Genomic DNA, 18327 nt, shown 5'->3' with positions numbered 1-18327 from the left:
AAATCTCATTGAAACATATAAGATTGTTAAGGGCTTGGACACACTAGAGGCAGGAAACATGTTCCCGATGTTGGGGGAGTCCAGAACCAGGGGCCACAGTTTAAGAATAAGGTGTAAGCCATTTAGAACGGAGACAAAATACTTTTTCTCACAGAGAGTGGTGGGTGTGGAATTCTCTGCCTCAGAGGGCGGTGGAGGCAGGTTCTCTGGATGCTTTCAAGAGAGAGCTAGATAGGGCTCTTAAAAATAGCGGAGTCAGGGGATATGGGGAGAAGGCAGGAACGGGATACTGATTGGGGATGATCAGCCATGATCACATTGAATGGCGAAGGGCCAAATGGCCAACTCCTGCACCTATTGTCTATTGTCTATAATTAGTTTAATTAAAGAGCCTTGTTATTGCGTGAACTATATGGAAGTTCCTGTGCAAAAACAATAAAATCTCTCTGCATTGGAATAGCGAACATCCTTTATCATTGACAATGATATTCAGACAATTATACTTTAAAATAATGATGCTCCAGTCACAAAGTGGTTATTTTGAGATCTATTGGTTATTTTAATTTCTCTAATCTGAAGTTGATAGTTTTCTAAAATGTGTCCCTGTACAACTGGAGGAAAATGAATGATAGTTTATTTCCAAATATTGGAGCACGTTCCTTGTTTATAAAGGATTTCCCCAGTCATTAAAACATATATAATACTTTTGTAATAGAGTAAAATAATATCAGTCAATTGTTAAACCTTTGAATGTGCCACTTAATTAAAACATACATAATTTAATAATTGGAACAAAAACTCCAGACGTGCAAAACCCGAAGCAAAAACAGAAAATGGTGGAAGAACTCTGCCGGTTAGGCAATATCTATGGAGGCAAAGGTTCAGGTCAAGGATCTTTATAAGAATTATTTACTATGTGCAACCAGTGCAGCTGCATAATACACATCTTTTAGTTTCTGCACTTGTTACATGATAAACAAGTAATAGTTCAGATGAAGGATCATTGACCTGAAGGATTATCTCTTTCTATGATGCTTGCTGCTTGCGGATGTTCCAGCATTTTATGATTTTTTTCATTATATGTAGAACACAAAAGAATCAGATGCAGTAGGAGGACACAAAGCCTGTCTGCCATTCAGTATGATTGTGGCGAATCTACCCCCGGGTTCAGCCCCCTTCCCCCCCCCCCCCCCCCCCCCCCCCCCCCCCCCCCCCCCCCCCCAGATCCCCACGTGCCAGATCCCCCACAGCCCACAATTCCCCAATCTTTCAAGAAGTTATTAGCCTGTACTTTAAATACTCCCAAAGAGCAAGTCTCCACGGCTCCCTAGAATAGACAATTCCAGAGATTTACTACTCTTTGCCAGAAGAAATATCTATATACCCAAGTTTTAAATAACTGTTTGTCACTTTTCTTGAAACTTTTGCCTTTTATTTGAGACCCTCTGGCAAGTGAAAACACCTCGAGGTCTGTTCTGTTCTGTTATGCCTCCTTAGGATCTTATATGCTTCAGTAATTTCACCTTGCAATTCTTTTAAATTCCAAAGAATATGGACTAACCTTTCTTGAGAGCACAACCCGCTTATTCCAGGAATTAGCCCGGTGAATTTTTGTTGGGCTGTCCCCAATTTTATTACATCCGTTTTAAGGTTAAGGGAACAAGAATGTGTCAAGTACTCTAAATGTAGCCTCATCAACATGCTAAACAACGATAAACTCCAACCCCTTTGCAATAAAAAAAAAAACAATACAGTATGTTGTTTACCCTCAACTACTTACTGCACTTGCCTGTTAAATTGTTCTGATTCAGGCACAAGAACACCTAGATCTCTCTGCTTCACTGTTTTCATAGAAATAATAATCTGCATTTTGATTAGTCTTACAAAATGCTTTACCTCAAATTTACATTTGAAACATTTTCACTCACTCACTCACACTCACACACACACACTCACTCACTCACGCTCACACACACACTCACACACACTCACACACACACTCACTCACACACTCACACTCACTCACACACTCACACACACACTCACACACTCACTCACTCTCACGCTCACACACTCACTCACTCACGCTCACTCACACACTCACTCACACACTCATGCTCACACCCTCACACACTCACTCACTCACTCACTCACTCGCACTCACACACTCACTCACACTCACACGCTCACACACTCACTCAAACACTCCCTCACACACTCACTCAAACACTCACTCACTCACTCACTCCCTCACACACTCACTCAAACACTCACTCACACACTCACTCACACACTCACTCACTCACTCACTCCCTCACACACTCACTCAAACACTCACTCACTCACTCGCACACCCTCACTCACTCACTCACTCAATCTATTTTTCATTGCAGACTCACACTATATGCCCTTCTAATGTTTGTTTCGTTGGTAAACTTGGATACCTTACTTTCTGCTGCCTCCATCGTCATTAATATAAAGAGTAAATAATTGGGGGCCAAGAACTGATCCCTGGGTAAAGGATCCCTGGATCCACTAGTTAAACTCTTAACAATCTGGAAAGACCTATTTATTTCAACATTGTTTCTATGTGATTAACAATTTCTAATCCATTCTTGCCCCAAAACCATGTGCTCTTGATCTGTGCACCAGTCTTTTATGTGGCACTTCATCAAACGCCCATTTGATGTCAAAATAAATCTAATCTCTGGTTCCCTCTGTCTACTCTCCTTGTTACATCTTCAAAGCACTCAATTAAAGTTGTCAAGCATGATCAAGCTTTTAATGAATACCTGTTGACTTGGTTTGATTACATTAAGCTTTCCTAGATAATTAGTTACTTAAAATCAAAGAATCATAGTTATAGTGCAGATAGTTCAGACCTTTAGCCCACTGAGCCTGTACCGACCAGCTACGACCACCCCGGGCCGCGGTGTTGAGCCGCGGGACTGTTATAACATTGCCCGGGGGGTATCGCCTCAGCGCAGAGGGAGAAGAGGAGGGAAGAGACTGCAGACCTAAGACTTTTGCCTCCATCACAGTGAGGAGATGTTGGTGGACTCACTGTGGTGGATGTTAATATGTGTTTACTGTTGTTTTTTATTGTATGTATGACTGATTAAATTTCGTTCAGACTTCGGTCTGAATGACAAATAAAAGGCTTTTCTATTCTATTCTATTCTATCCACCTACATCCACCCAGTAGTAATCGCATATTTTATTCTCCCCACAATCTCAACAACTATCCCCCTTTAATTCTACCACTTACCTAGTCACCAGGGACAATTTACAGTGGCAAGTTAAACTACTAACATATTTGGGATGTGGGAGAAAACTGGGAATCTAAAGGAAAACCACGCAGTCACAGGGAGAATATTCAAACTCCAAACAGACAGCACCTGAAGTGAGGATTGAAGCTGGTTCTCTGGTACAGTGAGGCAGTGACTCTATTTGTTGCACCTCTGGACTATCCATGTGTATTGGATTATTGACTTTAACATCTTGCCAACAATAGATGTGAAATCAACTGGCCCATTATCTCCCACCTTTTGTCTTCTGTCCCCCCCGAACAACATTTTATCTGTTATGTTATTGATTGCATGCAGCTCTTTAATACACTCTCAATACTGCATGTTGAAGATCTGCATGGACCTCTGCTTGTCTTCATCAGTCTGCTTGTAACCTAATAATGATGGCACATGTTCTTGGCCAGGTGATGCTTATTTTATTTTGTGGATGGACCTGTTGTTGTGTACTGTTAATCGAAATTTTGCAGAAGTATGCAAAGTACAGCAGTGATTATTAAAAAAAAATCTATATTACTAAAAGTCTGATCTTGACCACTTCCTGTTGTTCTGTATATTGATTTTAGTAAAAACACTGCCACTTAGGGCTGTGATTTTTGGCCATCTTACTCAGAGTCCCCCTCCGCTCATCAGGTGCCGAGGATTTTTCCCATCGATTTAAAAATAAAAATTATTAGTGTTTAAAAAATGTTGAGATACTCTCTCCTGTCAATCATGTCATGAAGGCCATGCCCCTTCTGGTGGGAGGGACTATAAAACTCAGAAGTGTGGGCGTGGCTCAGTCTCTGCAAGATGGAGGAGGGAGAGGTTATGACTCGCTGTCTTTAGTGGCCTTGCACCCTGCTTGAAATGGTATGAAACTGCACTTGAATTTGATGGCTTTGCACCCTGCTTGAAGTGGTAAGAAACTGCACTTGAATTTGGTGGCCTTGCACCCTGCTTGAAATGGAATTTCAAGGAATAGCCGTGAGTCGACTGCCAGCCCACCAGCCGTGAGTGAGTGAGCTGCTTGCACAATAGGCTTGAGTGACTGAGCTGCCAGCCCAAAAATCCATTTGGCCCACAATGTCCATACTAGCCCTCTGGAAACCAGTCCCTTCAGCCCACAACACCCATACTAGCGCTCCAGAAAGCCCCCCCCCCCACACTGACCACCAATATTGGAATTGGTGGAGAGGTGGAATATTGCATTGGGGGACCAGCCCTCCCATGCGATGCTGGGACCCAACGTGTCCCACTTAGTCTAGTTAAATACTGGTTGCGTTCGACACATTTAATTTTATTAGTACCAGCCTGATACATTGATTTTCTTTTTACATTCTAATAACGATTACAATAATATGGCTAGAGTAAATGTCGACGTGTGATGAAACACACATGTAATGTGTGATGTGTGTTTGCTTAAAGATGGATGCCATTTTTCTTCCATTCTTCCCCAATAGAACAGTACTTTTACCTATCATTATGTTGCTTAACCAAGATGTAGGACTTCAAACAATCTGATGACGTTAGTGAATGATGAATTGAAACACAAAGATACAGAATGATTATTTTATTTTGCAGTGAAGCCACGTTAGTTGAGACGCTGCAGGAAAATCGAAGTCGATGGAGATCCATCCGAGTCATGTACCTGACTATGTTCTTCAGCAGTATTGGTGGGTATTGCAGTCAGAGCTAACCACTGATATATAAAGTGAAAACTCCCTCGAAGCATGAAATTGCAGTCCAAATTGCATGAATAGAGCCTTCTGTGACACAAATTGCATTTTAAGTTGTGTGTTTATATTCATCTCTATTTACTATTAAAATATTTCCTCAAGGTTAGTAATTATTTCCTATTCAAAGTCCATTATGTCAATAATTCTTGTGTTTTTTTTGATCGCCTTCCCTTCTGTTCTCTCTGTTTTTTTTAATGTTTTGCTCCTTTATCAATGTTGCCCAGTGAACAGACTGACATTCTGACCCATCTGTGCCATGGTTTATGTCGAGCTGTGTGAGGGGAATCTGCTGCTAACTGGTAGATTTAAGGGCCTGTCCCATTTACACGACCTTTACAGGCGACTGCCGGCACCCGTTGTAGGTCGCCGAAAATTTCAACATGTTGAAAATTCAGCAGCGATCAGAAAGACGCTACGACTCTTTGGGGACCTCTCACGACCATCCAGCCTGCATGGTCATGAGAGGTCACCCGCAACATGTCGCCAGGGGTCGCCTGTATGGTCATGAAAGGTCTCCGATGCCCGTGAGAGGTCTCCAAAGATTTGTAGCGTCTTTCTGGACGTCGCTGAACTTTCAACATGTTGAACATTTCGGCGACCTATGATGGGTGCCGGCAGTCCCCTGAAAAGGTTGCGTAAGTGGGACAGGCCCTTTACTTCTTCCACCTCGCCCTCCTGCTTTGGTTGAGGAATTCTGCTTGATATAGAAACATAGAAATTATGTACAGGAGTAGGCCATTCGGCCCTTCGAGCCTGCACCGCCATTCAATGAGATCATGGCTGATCATCCAACTCAGTATCCCGTACCTGCCTTCTCTCCATACCCTCTGATCCCCTTAGCCACAAGGGCCACATCTAACTCCCTCTTAAATATAGCCAATGAACTGGCTCAACTACCCTCTGTGGCAGAGAGTTCCAGAGATTCACCACTCTCTGTGTGAAAAAAGTTCTTCTCATCTCGGTTGAAAAAGGATTTCCCCTTTATCCTTAAGCTGTGACCCCTTGTCCTGGACTTTCCCTAACATCAGGAACAATCTTCCTGCATCTAGCCTGTCCAACCCCTTAAGAATTTTGTAAGTTTCTATAAGATCCCCTCTCAATCTCCTAAATTCTAGAGAGTATAAACCAAGTCTATCCAGTCTTTCTTCATAAGACAGTCCTGACATCCCAGGAATCAGTCTGGTGAACCGTCTCTGCACTCCCTCTATGGCAATAATGTCCTTCCTCAGATTTGGAGACCAAAACTGTACGCAATACTCCAGGTGTGGTCTCACCAAGACCCTGTACAACTGCAGTAGAACCTCTCTGCTCCTATACTCAAATCCTTTTGCAATGAAAGCTAACATACCATTCGCTTTCTTTACTTCCTGCTGCACCTGCATGCCTACCTTCAATGACTGGTGTACCCTGACACCCAGGTCTCGCTGCATCTCCCCCTTTCCCAATCGGCCACCATTTAGATAATAGTCTGCTTTCCTGTTTTTGCCACCAAAATGGATAACCTCACATTTATCCACATTATACTGCATCTGCCAAACATTTGCCCACTCACCCAGCCTATCCAAGTCACCCTGCAGTCTCCTAGCATCCTCCTCACAGCTAACACTGCCCCCCAGCTTAGTGTCATCCGCAAACTTGGAGATATTGCCTTCAATTCCCTCATCCAGATCATTAATATATTTAATATAACAGTTGATCTAATGTGAGAAAAGGTGGTTATCCTGGATATTGAAACAAATGTGTTTGCTGGCAGACAAAACAATAGACAATAGGTGCAGGAGTAGGCCATTTGGCCCTTCGAGCCAGCACCGCCATTCACTGTGATCATGGCTGATCATCCCCAATCAGTACCCCGTTCCTGCCTTCTCCCCATATCCCCTGACTGCGCTATTTTTTAAGAGCCCTATCTAGCACTCTCTTGAAAGCATCCAGAGAACCTGCCTCCACCGCTCTCTGAGGCAGAGAATTCCACAGACTCACCACTCTCTGTGAGAAAAAGTGTTTCCTCGTCTCTGTTCTAAATGGCTTACCCCTTATTCTTAAACTGTGGCCCCTGGTTCTGGACTCCCCCAACATCGGGAACATGTTTCCTGCCTCTAGAGTGTCCGAGTCCTTAACAATCTTATATGTTTCAATGAGATCGCCTCTCATCCTTCTAAACTCCAGAGTGTACAAGCCCAGCTGCTCAATTCTCTCAGCATATGACAGTCCCGCCATCCCGGAAATTAACCTGGTAAACCTACGCTGCACTCCCTCAATAGCAAGAATGTCCTTCCTCAAATTAGGGGACCAAAACTGCACACAATACTCCAGGTGTGGTCTCACTAGGGCTCTGTACAACTGCAGAAGGACCTCTTTGCTCCTATATTCGATTCCTCTTGTTATAAAGGCCAACATGCAATTTGCTTTCTTCACTGCCTGCTGTACCTGCATGCTTACTTTCATAGACTGTACAAGGACCTCCAGATCCCGTTGTACTTCCCCTTTTCCCAACTTGACGCCATTTAGATAGTAATCTATAAACAATATTGCAGATTACTGATAGTAATCAATATTTTCCCTTGTTTCTCCTCCACTTGTATAGATCTAGATGAGATACATCTATGGATAGTTGAGGAATACAAATACGATGACAAATTTAAACAGAAGGAACTGCAGATGCTGGTCTATTTAAAAAAAGGCTCAAAGTGCTAGAGTAGATCAGTGGGCCAGGCACATCCGTGGTGAACATGGATAGATGACTTTGGGATTCTTTGTAAACTTCATTCAGATTTAAGTTTTTGTAAAATGAAGTTGGATATCGTTCAAAAAATAATGAGATATGAAGAAGATTTACACAATTCATTTGAATGTGAAATAACTTGATAACCTTTGCTGAAGCAGTGTGATTTGTGTTAGGACAAAAGCTATTTTGCTTCTGTGTGGTAAATAATCCTTTTCCTGCAGGTTTCTCGATTGTAGTGTCTTCAATATGGCCATTTCTACAAAAGGTTTGTGGCTCTTTTATTAGTAATCTTGCTTTGAAGTGATATATGTTTTTAGAGGGATTTTTAAGCACTATTTCTTCAGTCTGCAAGTTTTTTCATGGAGACATTATCACTGCTGCGAATGAGGAACGCTACTTGATACTGAATGAAGTTTAGTTTATAGATACAGCGCAGAAATAGGCCCTTCGGTGCTCTGCGTCTGTGCTGACCAGCGACCCCTGTACACAACATTGTCCAGCACACACTATTTACAATTGTACCAAGCCAATTGGCCTCTGGAATGTGGGAAAAAGCGGAGCATCTGGAGAAAACCCATGCAGCAACGTACAAATTCCATTCTGAACAGCACCCATAGTCGGGATCGAACCTGAGTCTCTGGCTCTGTAATGCACCGTGCGCCCATAATTATTTTTACCGAAGCCAATTAACGTACAAACCTGTACGTCTTTGGAGTGTGGGAGGAAACCGGCGCACCTGGAGAAAACCCACGCGGTCACAGGGAGAATGTACAAACTCCATACAGCCAGTACCCGTAGTCAGTATCACACCCGGGTCTTCGGAGCTGTAAGGCAGCAACTCTGCCACTGTCCCACCCTGGTTGATGATCAACATTAACTCCAGTTAGAATGTTAATGCCACGCTAACCAAATCAGATGAATATTATTGGCCATTTATTTAATTAAATAGAAGATAAGTATGATAGGTGGGAAGTTATTTGTGATCATTAATAGTGATTAAGATCAATAATATTGGAAATGCTTTGAGTTACTGTATTCACACAACATTGATACACCTCTGAATGAAATGCAGTATTGGTCCAAATCTGTTTCAGAATAGACCTATATTTAATACATAAACCAGAATTCTGTGATATCTTGTAGATTCCGGCAGTCCTCCAGTCCTCCAGTTCTGAGTGACTGCTGCACAGTTGAAACTACTGACTTTAGAATTAGGCATTACATCATGCTCCAATTAGCTGCCAGGTTTTTACATCAGTCTGAAGAAGGGTTTCGGCCCGAAACGTCGCCTATTTCCTTCGCTCCATAGATGCTGCTGCACCCGCTGAGTTTCTCCAGCAATTTTGTGTACCCAGGTTTTTATATATCATTATAGTAGCTGTCATTCTAGAAGTACTTCGCTGGGTGTAAAAATGCCCCAGAATATCCTGAAGTCGCATAAGGTTCCATAAATGTAGGGCATTTCATTTATTGCCTCTAATTTAGTTCCAGTATTTACTGACAGATTTGCATCATAGGTTCTATCATACCAATGTTTCCTTAAAAAGAAAAGACATAATATATTACACGGACAGTCAGGTTTAATTGATTATATGAAATCTGATGTAATAGCTTTGGAAACAACATATATGCAGCTGAATGCTGGAGCAGGGTCATAGAATAGAATAGAATAGTTTCTTTATTGTCATTGTAACATGAACCATGTACAACAAAATTTAAAAATGTCAGCCAGTCAGTGCACCATTCAAACATTTCTAAAAGCTAACGATACATACAAGGTAAAATATTAAAAGATAAACAACTAAATAAATATCACGAAAATAGCACGGATAAACACCCAACCCTCCATCCTTCTGTCGATTTCACAGTGTACCACACAGTCCCTTAGTCTGTATCGCCCCTATGTTCCTTGGCGGCTACATTTAGTGCCTTTACAGCAGTGGGGTAAAAACTGTTTTTTAGTCTGTTCGTCCTTGCCCTTGTCATTTTGTTAACATGTACAATAAACTCTTGTTTAAGCAATATTGGTAACCATGGCAATGCATTTCTTTTTGTAGGTGGATAAGACTGCTGATACAAGTTTTCTTGGATGGATTATTGCAGTCTACAGTTTGGGACAAATGATTGCATCTGTACTGTTTGGTGCATGGTCCAATTACCGGCCAAGGAGGGAACCTCTCATTATCTCCATTTTGATTAATGTGGCCGCAAATATACTGTACGGTTATGCTCATGCACCACCTTCCCACAATAAGTACTATATGCTGCTTGCTCGCGCCTTTGTGGGATTTGGAGCAGGTAAGACCCAGTTCATGTCAAATATAGTAGTGAATGTAAACTAAATAGCAGAATAGACAAATTATAGGATAAAGAATGGTAATTGCAGGTACATGCTTATATTTATTCTTAATTTGTGGACATTGAAAATAAAAATTCATATAAATACAGGGTACTTACCTTTATGTTGGCCGAGAATACATGTTTAATAGAACCTGATTGGCGTGTGTTCATTTTTCCTAAAGTGATTATTATTATACCATCTCAATATATTATTGATCTCTAAGCGCTCCTGAAGTCATTGTCTCCAATATTTGTCATTTCATTGATAGTTTTCTGAGACAGTACTCCATGTATGGATTCAATGTTGTAGATCATTTCTGAAACAGAATCCTTCATCATTTTAATGCTGACAGCATAAAACCTTCTTATGATGGCAGTATCTAGGTTCCTAGGTTGGTGTTTGAACAGTGAACGCGTTTAACAGCTCATATCTAACTGATGTGAAGGACACAAAGTGCTGGAGTAACGTGTGGATGTGGAGGCTTTGGAGACGGTGCAGAGGAGAGGTTGGATAGTTTGGATTGTTTTCTCTGGAACCATATATAACCATATAACCATATAACAATTACAGCACGGAAACAGGCCATCTCGGCCCTTCTAGTCCGTGCCGAACACGTATTTTCCCCTAGTCCCATCTACCTGCGCTCAGACCATTACCATCCATTTCTTTCCCGTCCATATACTTATCCAATTTATTTTTAAATGATAAAATCAAACCTGCCTCCACCACTTCCACTGGAAGCTCATTCCACACAGCCACCACTCTCTGCGTAAAGAAGTTCCCCCTCATGTTACCCCTAAACTTCTGTCCCTTAATTCACAAATCATGTCCTCTTGTTTGAATCTTCCCTACTCTCAATGGGAAAAGCTTGTCCACGTCAACTCGGTCTATCCCTCTCATCATTTTAAAGACCTCTATCAAGTCCCCCCCTTAACCTTCTGCGCTCCAAAGAATAAAGACCTAACTTGTTCAACCTTTCTCTGTAACTTAGTTGCTGAAACCCAGGCAACATTCTAGTAAATCTCCTCTGTACTCTCTCTATTTTGTTGACATCCTTCCTATAATTTGGCGACCAAAATTGTACACCATACTCCAGAATTGGCCTCACCAATGCCTTGTACAATTTTAACATTACATCCCAACTTCTATACTCAATGCTCTGGTTTATAAACGTCCATAAACGATTTATGAACGTCTGAGGATTTGAAAACGGCACTTGAGATTCCAAGATAAAGTATTCAGGTCATATCTATAAATGTACTGCTCCACTTGGTTACTCTATCATAGGAAGACATGCAGCATCTGTGCACCTATTCCTTAGTGCATGAAGTGTCGACTATCAGCTTTTGATTCTTTCCATCCATTCTCCTTTCGGCAACAACGCACTTTTAGTTTAGTTTAGAGATACAGAATTGAAGCAGGCCCTTCGGCCCACTGACTCTGTGCCGTCCAGCGATCACCCGTACATTCGTTCTATCCTACACACTAGGGACAATGGACAATTTACAGAAACCCATTTACCTACAAACCTGCATCTCCTTGAAATGTGGGACAAAACCGGAGCTACCGGAGAAAACTCATGCGGTCACAGGGAGATCGTACAAACTCCATACGGATAACACCTGTAGTCAGGATCGAACCTGGGTCCCTGGTGCTGTAAGGCAGTAGCTCTATCGCTGTGCCACTGTGCCGCCCTTAACTTGTTTTGTTACATTTTTAGGTCTGATGAAGGATTCTTGACATGAAATTGTGATTCTATTTCTCTTCCTGATACGACTTGACCTGTTGAACGGTCAGTTCATTCTCTGTTTTTGTTTTGGATTTCCAACATCAAGAGTTTTTTTGCTCAATTCATGAAACTGTGATTATTTCCTCCTAATGGTTCAGCCAGGTTCTGCTTTAGTTTGCCTTGCTGCTAAAGCAGGTTTCTGTGGTTTAGAGGGAATTGGACAGATAACGTTTCAGGTCGGGATCCTTCTTCAGAAGAGAGTCCCAAATCCATACACACCTTTTATAATCCTTTCATATGTTTCAACTTTGGATATTTATAAATAACTACCCATATGTTTAAATGAGATCATTTTATGACTACATCTAATACTGGACATTGAGAATCTTTTAAATTGACATGAAGTAATGCTTGTTTTAAGGAAACGTGGCTGTGGTGCGATCATATGTGGCTGGGGCAACATCACTTGAGGAAAGGAACAGTGCGATGGCAAATATAAGTGCTTGTCAAGCTCTGGGATTTATATTAGGACCAGGTAAAAAGATTGCATTTCCAACAAGATTTTTGTTGAAACCATGTATGTGGTAGCTTGTGTATTTGTTGCCTCGTGGTTTTGTTTTGCAGCCTTTCTTTAGCTTTTAGTTGCTCCACTGAACAGTTCAGTTTAATTTGGATTAATTGTGAGGTTGATTGTGCTTCATCTAAATTGGAACTAGAAGTATGAAGGAATCATTTCTGTTCCTATTGCCAGCAGCTTTGCTACAGGAAATAGGAAATATAATAGACTTAAGGGCCTGTCCCACTTGCATGCGATTGGCGCGAACAAACGTGATTGCTTGAGGCGTACGTCCGCGCGGGACCTGTCCCACTTCGAAGCGCGGAGGCGTATGGAGTTGTGCCGGGCTGGTCCCCCCCCGACATCGCGCGGGGCTCCGAAAATCCCGCACTGTCCGAAAATTCCGCGCGCCAACGGCCTGTCAGCCCGCAGGCGCATGAGGGCGTACGCAGAGTCTCGACGGCGTCGTCTTGACGGCGTGATGACGCGTGCCGTTGCGTGATGACGTCACCGCCCGACGCCGTGCGACGCCCAAATTCAGTCGGCCTGCCTCCTGCCCAGCTGATTGGTGGGTATGATGTAAATTACGTCACGCGCGAACTTGGCGCGTACTTACCGCAAACTTAGCGCGAACTCCGCTTCCATTTGGTTGTGCCAAACGCATGCAAGTGGGACTGGCCCTTTAGACTTACTGTAAATGATCAACCCAACTGCAACTGCAACCCAAGGCAACTGAATCATCCGACCACAACCAGAGAGCAGTGCTGAACTACTATCTATCTCTTTGGTGACCCACGGTCTATCCTTAATCTGACTTTGCTGGATTTACCTTTCACTAAAGGCTATTCCCTTATCATGTATCCATACCCTGTAAATGGCTTGACTGGAATGATGTATTGTCTTTCTGCTGACTGGATAGCATACAACAAAAGCTTTTCACTGTACCTCGGTACACGTGACAATAAACTAAACTGTAGACAACTCATGCTCTGAACGATACAATGGATTATCAATAGTGGAGGCATCGTTACCTCCTGGTGCTCTGGTTTCCTCTCACATCCAAATGATGTGCGTTAATTCTGTAATGTGGAAACAATATTGTGCACAGCCTTACAGCATGGGGCCCACTGACTCTACACTGATCATCAATTACTCTTTTAACTAATACTACACTAAGTGCATTTTATTCTCCCACATTCCATTAACCCCCCCACAATGCTACCATTCTCCCACACATTCAGACACATTGTTGAGGCCATAATTAAGAAATATACTTTTGATTGTAAATTGGGTGGACATTGAAGAATATAGACTGGCTAAATGGGCAGAAAGGTACAAAAGGATAATTGTGGTATGGTAAATAGTACGTACATAGAATGATACAGTTAAAATTCATCAGAGTGCAATGTATGTATTTACTGTTTTCAGTTTGAATAGATACAGATATATCTGTTTTAAAAAAATTATTTATATTTCAGCTTTACAGACAGCTATGACGAGTATTGGGTCAACAGGAATATTGTGGAAGATGATCAACCTTCAGCTGAACATGTACACTGCACCAGCTTTCCTGGGGGCATTCCTAGGAATTTTAAATATCATCCTTATTATTGCACTATTCAGGTAAGTTCTAACGGATGCTTCAGAAAGTTGGTCAGCATGATTGAAATACCAAATTCCTTCCACAATATAAAACAACATATGTTCTGTACAGGTTTTATGAAGCTTCTTATTAGGATTTGTTGAGATTGATATTGAATCAAATTTGTTTCTAGTGGATTTCATGAGAATTTCTCTTTCTTGAGTCTATTATTCAGTTGAGTTTGGGCAATATCAACCCTGTTCCCAATGGAAATTGACCAGAGAATACAGAACTGCATCACAGGAACAACCGTTCGGCCGACAATGTCTATACCAAAGATGGCAAGACCAACTCTTATCTGCCTGCATGTAATCTCTATCCCTCTATTCGCTGCATGGCTATGTGCATATCCAATTGTCCCTGCCTCCATTAGCACCCTCCACGTTCCAGGCACCCGCCATCCTCTGTGTATAAAAATACTTGCCCCACACATCTGCTGTAAACTTTGTCTCTCTCACCATAAAGCTATGCCTTCTAGTATTTGATATTTCCAACGCGGGTAAACAAATCTTACTGTCTATCCTATCTATGCTTACATCATTTGATATCCCTATCTTCTTATTATTTATTGCCACACAACCAGGGTCAGTGGAATTTTGGGTTGTCAGCAGCGGTACAATAATAAAGAACACACAACCACAATAAAACTGTAACACAAACATCCACCACAGCATTCATCACTGTGGTGGAAGGCACAGAACCTGGCCAGTCCTCCTCCATTTCCCCCCCGTGGTCGGGACCTCCACCCTCCGCAGCCGTTGCTGCGGGCATCCAGATGGTAAGGGACAAAGTCAAAGTCAAGGTAAGTCCAGAATCGGCTCTTCCCCAACGGAGACCGCGGCTTCAGGCTGGTGTAGGCCGCAAGCTGGCGGTCGAAGATTTAAGGTTCCCGCAGCCGGAAGCACCGCAGACCGCAGGGCCGATGGTCGAAGCTCCCCCTCCAGGGGTGATGTTAAGTCCACGCCGCACCCGCGGTAGAAGTTATCCGCGGGCCGGCAGTGATGTCTTCTTCTTCCCCCCGGGTCCCCCACGAGGGATCCCGGGCTGTAGACGCCGCGCCAGCTGGAGCTGTGCAGACCGCGGCTTCAGGCTGCCGGCAGCCCCGGGCCAGCGAAACGGAGCGCTCCCCTCCAGCGAGCCCCAGCGAGGGCTCACCCGCTCCACGCCGAGAGTCCACGCTGCGCCTGCCGCTGGAGCCCCGGGCGCGTCTCCGGGAAAGGCCGCGCCGATCCTTGATGTTAGGCCACGGGGGAGGCGACCTGGAAAAAGGAGGCGACCGAAGCGGTCCCCCCTCACCCCCCCCCCCCCCCCCCCCCCCCCCCCCCCCCCCCCCCCCCCCCCCCCCCCCCCCCACCCCCCCCCCCCCCCCCCCCCCCCCCCCCCCCCCACCCCCCCCCCCCCCCCCCCCCCCCCCCCCCTCCCCCCCCCCCCCCCCCACCCCCCCCCCCACACAAACACACACACAAAGGAACATTAAAACAAACTTTAAAACATACTAAAAATTGAAAAGACTAACGCGCTGCTGACAGGCGCAGCCACTGCAGCGCCCCCTACGATCTTCTTCTTGCGTATGGCGTGCACAGCCTAAAGTTGTAGGACTACTTGTTCTATTTGATCTTACTTGATTGTGCACGCCAGGTTGATTGCATTCGTTGAAACAGGGCGGACCACATGAAGGTTCCAATCTCCCACCCCGGTGTTCCAGATCCTCTAATCTTGTGCCGACTGGAATTTGATGCAGGGTGCCTGCGTTAACGGAACAGGAGCATGAGTGGCCCACGTTTGGCAGAAAAAGAAATCAAATGGCGAGTTTGCTTTTGGTCATTATCCATTAAGTTTATCCATTAGCTGAGTTTATCTTAAAAGTAGTGGAACATGATCAGATTAGTAACTACATGATCAAACTTTCCAATGATCAAACGGCTTTTCAAAGCTCAAAAAACAGGGAAAAAATGGAAATCTGAAATAAAAACAGAACATGCTGGAAATACTCAGAGGCCAGACAGCATCTGTGAAGAAAGAAACGGTTAGTATTGTGAGTCAATGATATTTCTTGAGGACTAGGACAATATGGAAATCAGGTGTGTTTAAAAATGCAGGTAAGGAGAAGAGGTGGTGAGAATAAATGTAGTGTCTGGGAAAGAATGAAGAGTGACTGAATGGCATAAGTGGCTTGATGCTGGCTGTGATGTACGTTCACCACCATCCACCTTGGCACCTTGTGTCATTCTGTATCTCTTAGTCTCCATCATCATAGATATTCTCTCTGTTCTTTCCAAAGCTTTCCACTTTCTCCGCAGCTGAAAACATTTGAATTGTTACTTTTTCAGTTCCTAGTTTAACTTGGCATTGTGAGCCAAAGAGCCTGTTCCTGAGCTGTTCTATGTCGATGAAACATTATTGCCTGAATATTTAACACACTGAGCTGAGGAACGGTTGATGGAATTTAATGCAGAAAATTGTGAGGTGTTGTATTGTTGGAAGTGTAACATGGGCAGAACCTACACAGTGAAAAGTAGAGCTCTGGGTAGTGTTGTAGACCAGAGGGATCTGGGAGTGCAGGAGCATAGCTCCCTGAAGGTGGAGTCGCAGTTAGATCGGGTGGTCAAAAAGGCTTTTGGCACATTGATCTATAGGCAGAGGTTGAGTAGGCTGGGACACTATTCCTTGGAGCGCAGGAGGTTGAGAGGTGATCTAATAGAGGTGTATAAGATGATGAGAGGAATAGATCGGGTAGATGCATAAAGTCTCTTGCCCAGAGTAGGAGAATCGAGGACCAGAGGACATGGGTTTTAGGTGAAGGGGAAAAGATTTAATATGAATCCGAGGGGTAACTTTTACACACAAAGGGTGGTGGGTGTATGGAACAAGCTGCCAGAGGAGGTAGTTGAGGCTGGGACTATCCCAACATTTAAGAAGCTGTTAGACAGGTAGATATGACAGGTTTGGGGGGATATGGACCAAATGCTGGCAGGTGGGACTAGTGTTGCTGGGACATGTGGTCTGGTGTGGGGAGTTGGGCTAAAAGGCCCACTTCCTCCTCACTGTATCACTATGGCCCTTGAAATTAAAAACAAGACTGTGGATCGTGGAAATCCAAAATGAAAACAGGAAATGCAGAAAATACTTAGGAGGACTTATAGAGCTTATGTTTCAGGTCAAACAGCCAGTAATCTTAATTTAATAATCTTTATTTTGTGTATTATACACCTTTCAAATCTAATCTGCATTAGATTTACTTTTTAGTTTGTTTCTGGATTCTTCAATGTGATTGATTGAAAAGCCATTTCTATTTTATTGCAAGTATTAACATTGAATGTGTATTTTTTACCACAGGGAACACTGCGTTACTGATTTGGAAAGAGCAAAAAGTATAAATGTCCAAGGTAACTCGTTCAAATTTTCCTGAGACATGTACAGAATGAGTTATTTACTGGATCGATGTTGTCCTAATGGAATGATTCTTTCCATTTTGCAGGAAATTCAGAAACGCTTGAAAATTCTGATGGTGATATTGATCTCGTCGCTGTCGTAACCTGCAACATCCTGTTTTTCATCATTTTCTTTGCATTTGCCATGTTTGAAACGTAAATATCTTCCTAATTTACGAAGCTATTTATTTTCTGCACAGTGCTTGCATGCCAAACTGATTGTTGCTATCCTATGGTTCACTTAATAATTAAAAGATCTGGTGCCAAATTAGCTATTTGCAGGACTAATTTGAGGAAGGACATTCTTGCTATTGAGGGAGTGCAGCGTAGGTTTACAAGGTTAATTCCCAGGATGGCGGGACTGTCATATGCTGAGAGAATGGAGCAGCTGGGCTTGTACACTCTGGAGTTTAGAAGGATGAGAGGATTACTCATTGAAACATATAAGATTGTTAAGGGCTTGGACAAGCTAGAGGCAGGAAACATGTTCCCGATGTTGGGGGAGTCCAGAACCAGGGGCCACAGTTTCAGAATAAGGAGTAAGCCATTTAGAACGGAGACAAGGAAACACTTTTTCTCACGGAGAGTGGTGAGTCTGTGGAATTCTCTGCCTCAGAGGGCAGTGGAGGCGGGTTCTCTGGATGCTTTTAAGAGAGAGCTAGATAGGGCTCTTAAAAATAGCGGAGTCAGGGGACATGGGGAGAAGGCAGGAATGGGGTACTGATTGGGGATGATCAGCCATGATCACATTGAATGGTGGTGCTGGCTCGAAGGGTCGAATGGCCTACTCCTGCACCTATTGTCTATTGACTCAATCTTAAAACTGCCAAATGTTGACAGTGATGTTAAACAAATTGTAATCCTCAAATTGATTATATTT

At 43.3% G+C, this 18327-nt stretch overlaps 1 protein-coding gene across 3 annotated transcripts in view; it reads left to right on the top strand.

The window, feature by feature from the left end:
* Positions 1-18327, top strand: part of mfsd8 (major facilitator superfamily domain containing 8) — a 35099-nt gene that overhangs the window by 9421 nt on the left and 7351 nt on the right. The window contains exons 2-8 of one of the 3 annotated variants that reach the window (XM_055647613.1): positions 4869-4960; positions 7970-8013; positions 9806-10046; positions 12240-12353; positions 13853-13997; positions 17353-17402; positions 17495-17603. In XM_055647613.1, coding sequence (XP_055503588.1) covers positions 4869-4960; positions 7970-8013; positions 9806-10046; positions 12240-12353; positions 13853-13997; positions 17353-17402; positions 17495-17603 — 795 coding nt within the window. The remainder of the gene's footprint in view (positions 1-4868; positions 4961-7969; positions 8014-9805; positions 10047-12239; positions 12354-13852; positions 13998-17352; positions 17403-17494; positions 17604-18327) is intronic. The other 2 variants (XM_055647622.1, XM_055647632.1) reach the window with 2 other exon arrangements.

This window comes from Leucoraja erinacea, chromosome 1 (assembly GCF_028641065.1).
Source record: "Leucoraja erinacea ecotype New England chromosome 1, Leri_hhj_1, whole genome shotgun sequence".
NCBI lineage: Eukaryota > Metazoa > Chordata > Chondrichthyes > Rajiformes > Rajidae > Leucoraja > Leucoraja erinaceus.
Note: the sequence above shows the minus strand (reverse complement) of the source record. Positions and strands in the feature narration are given on the sequence as shown.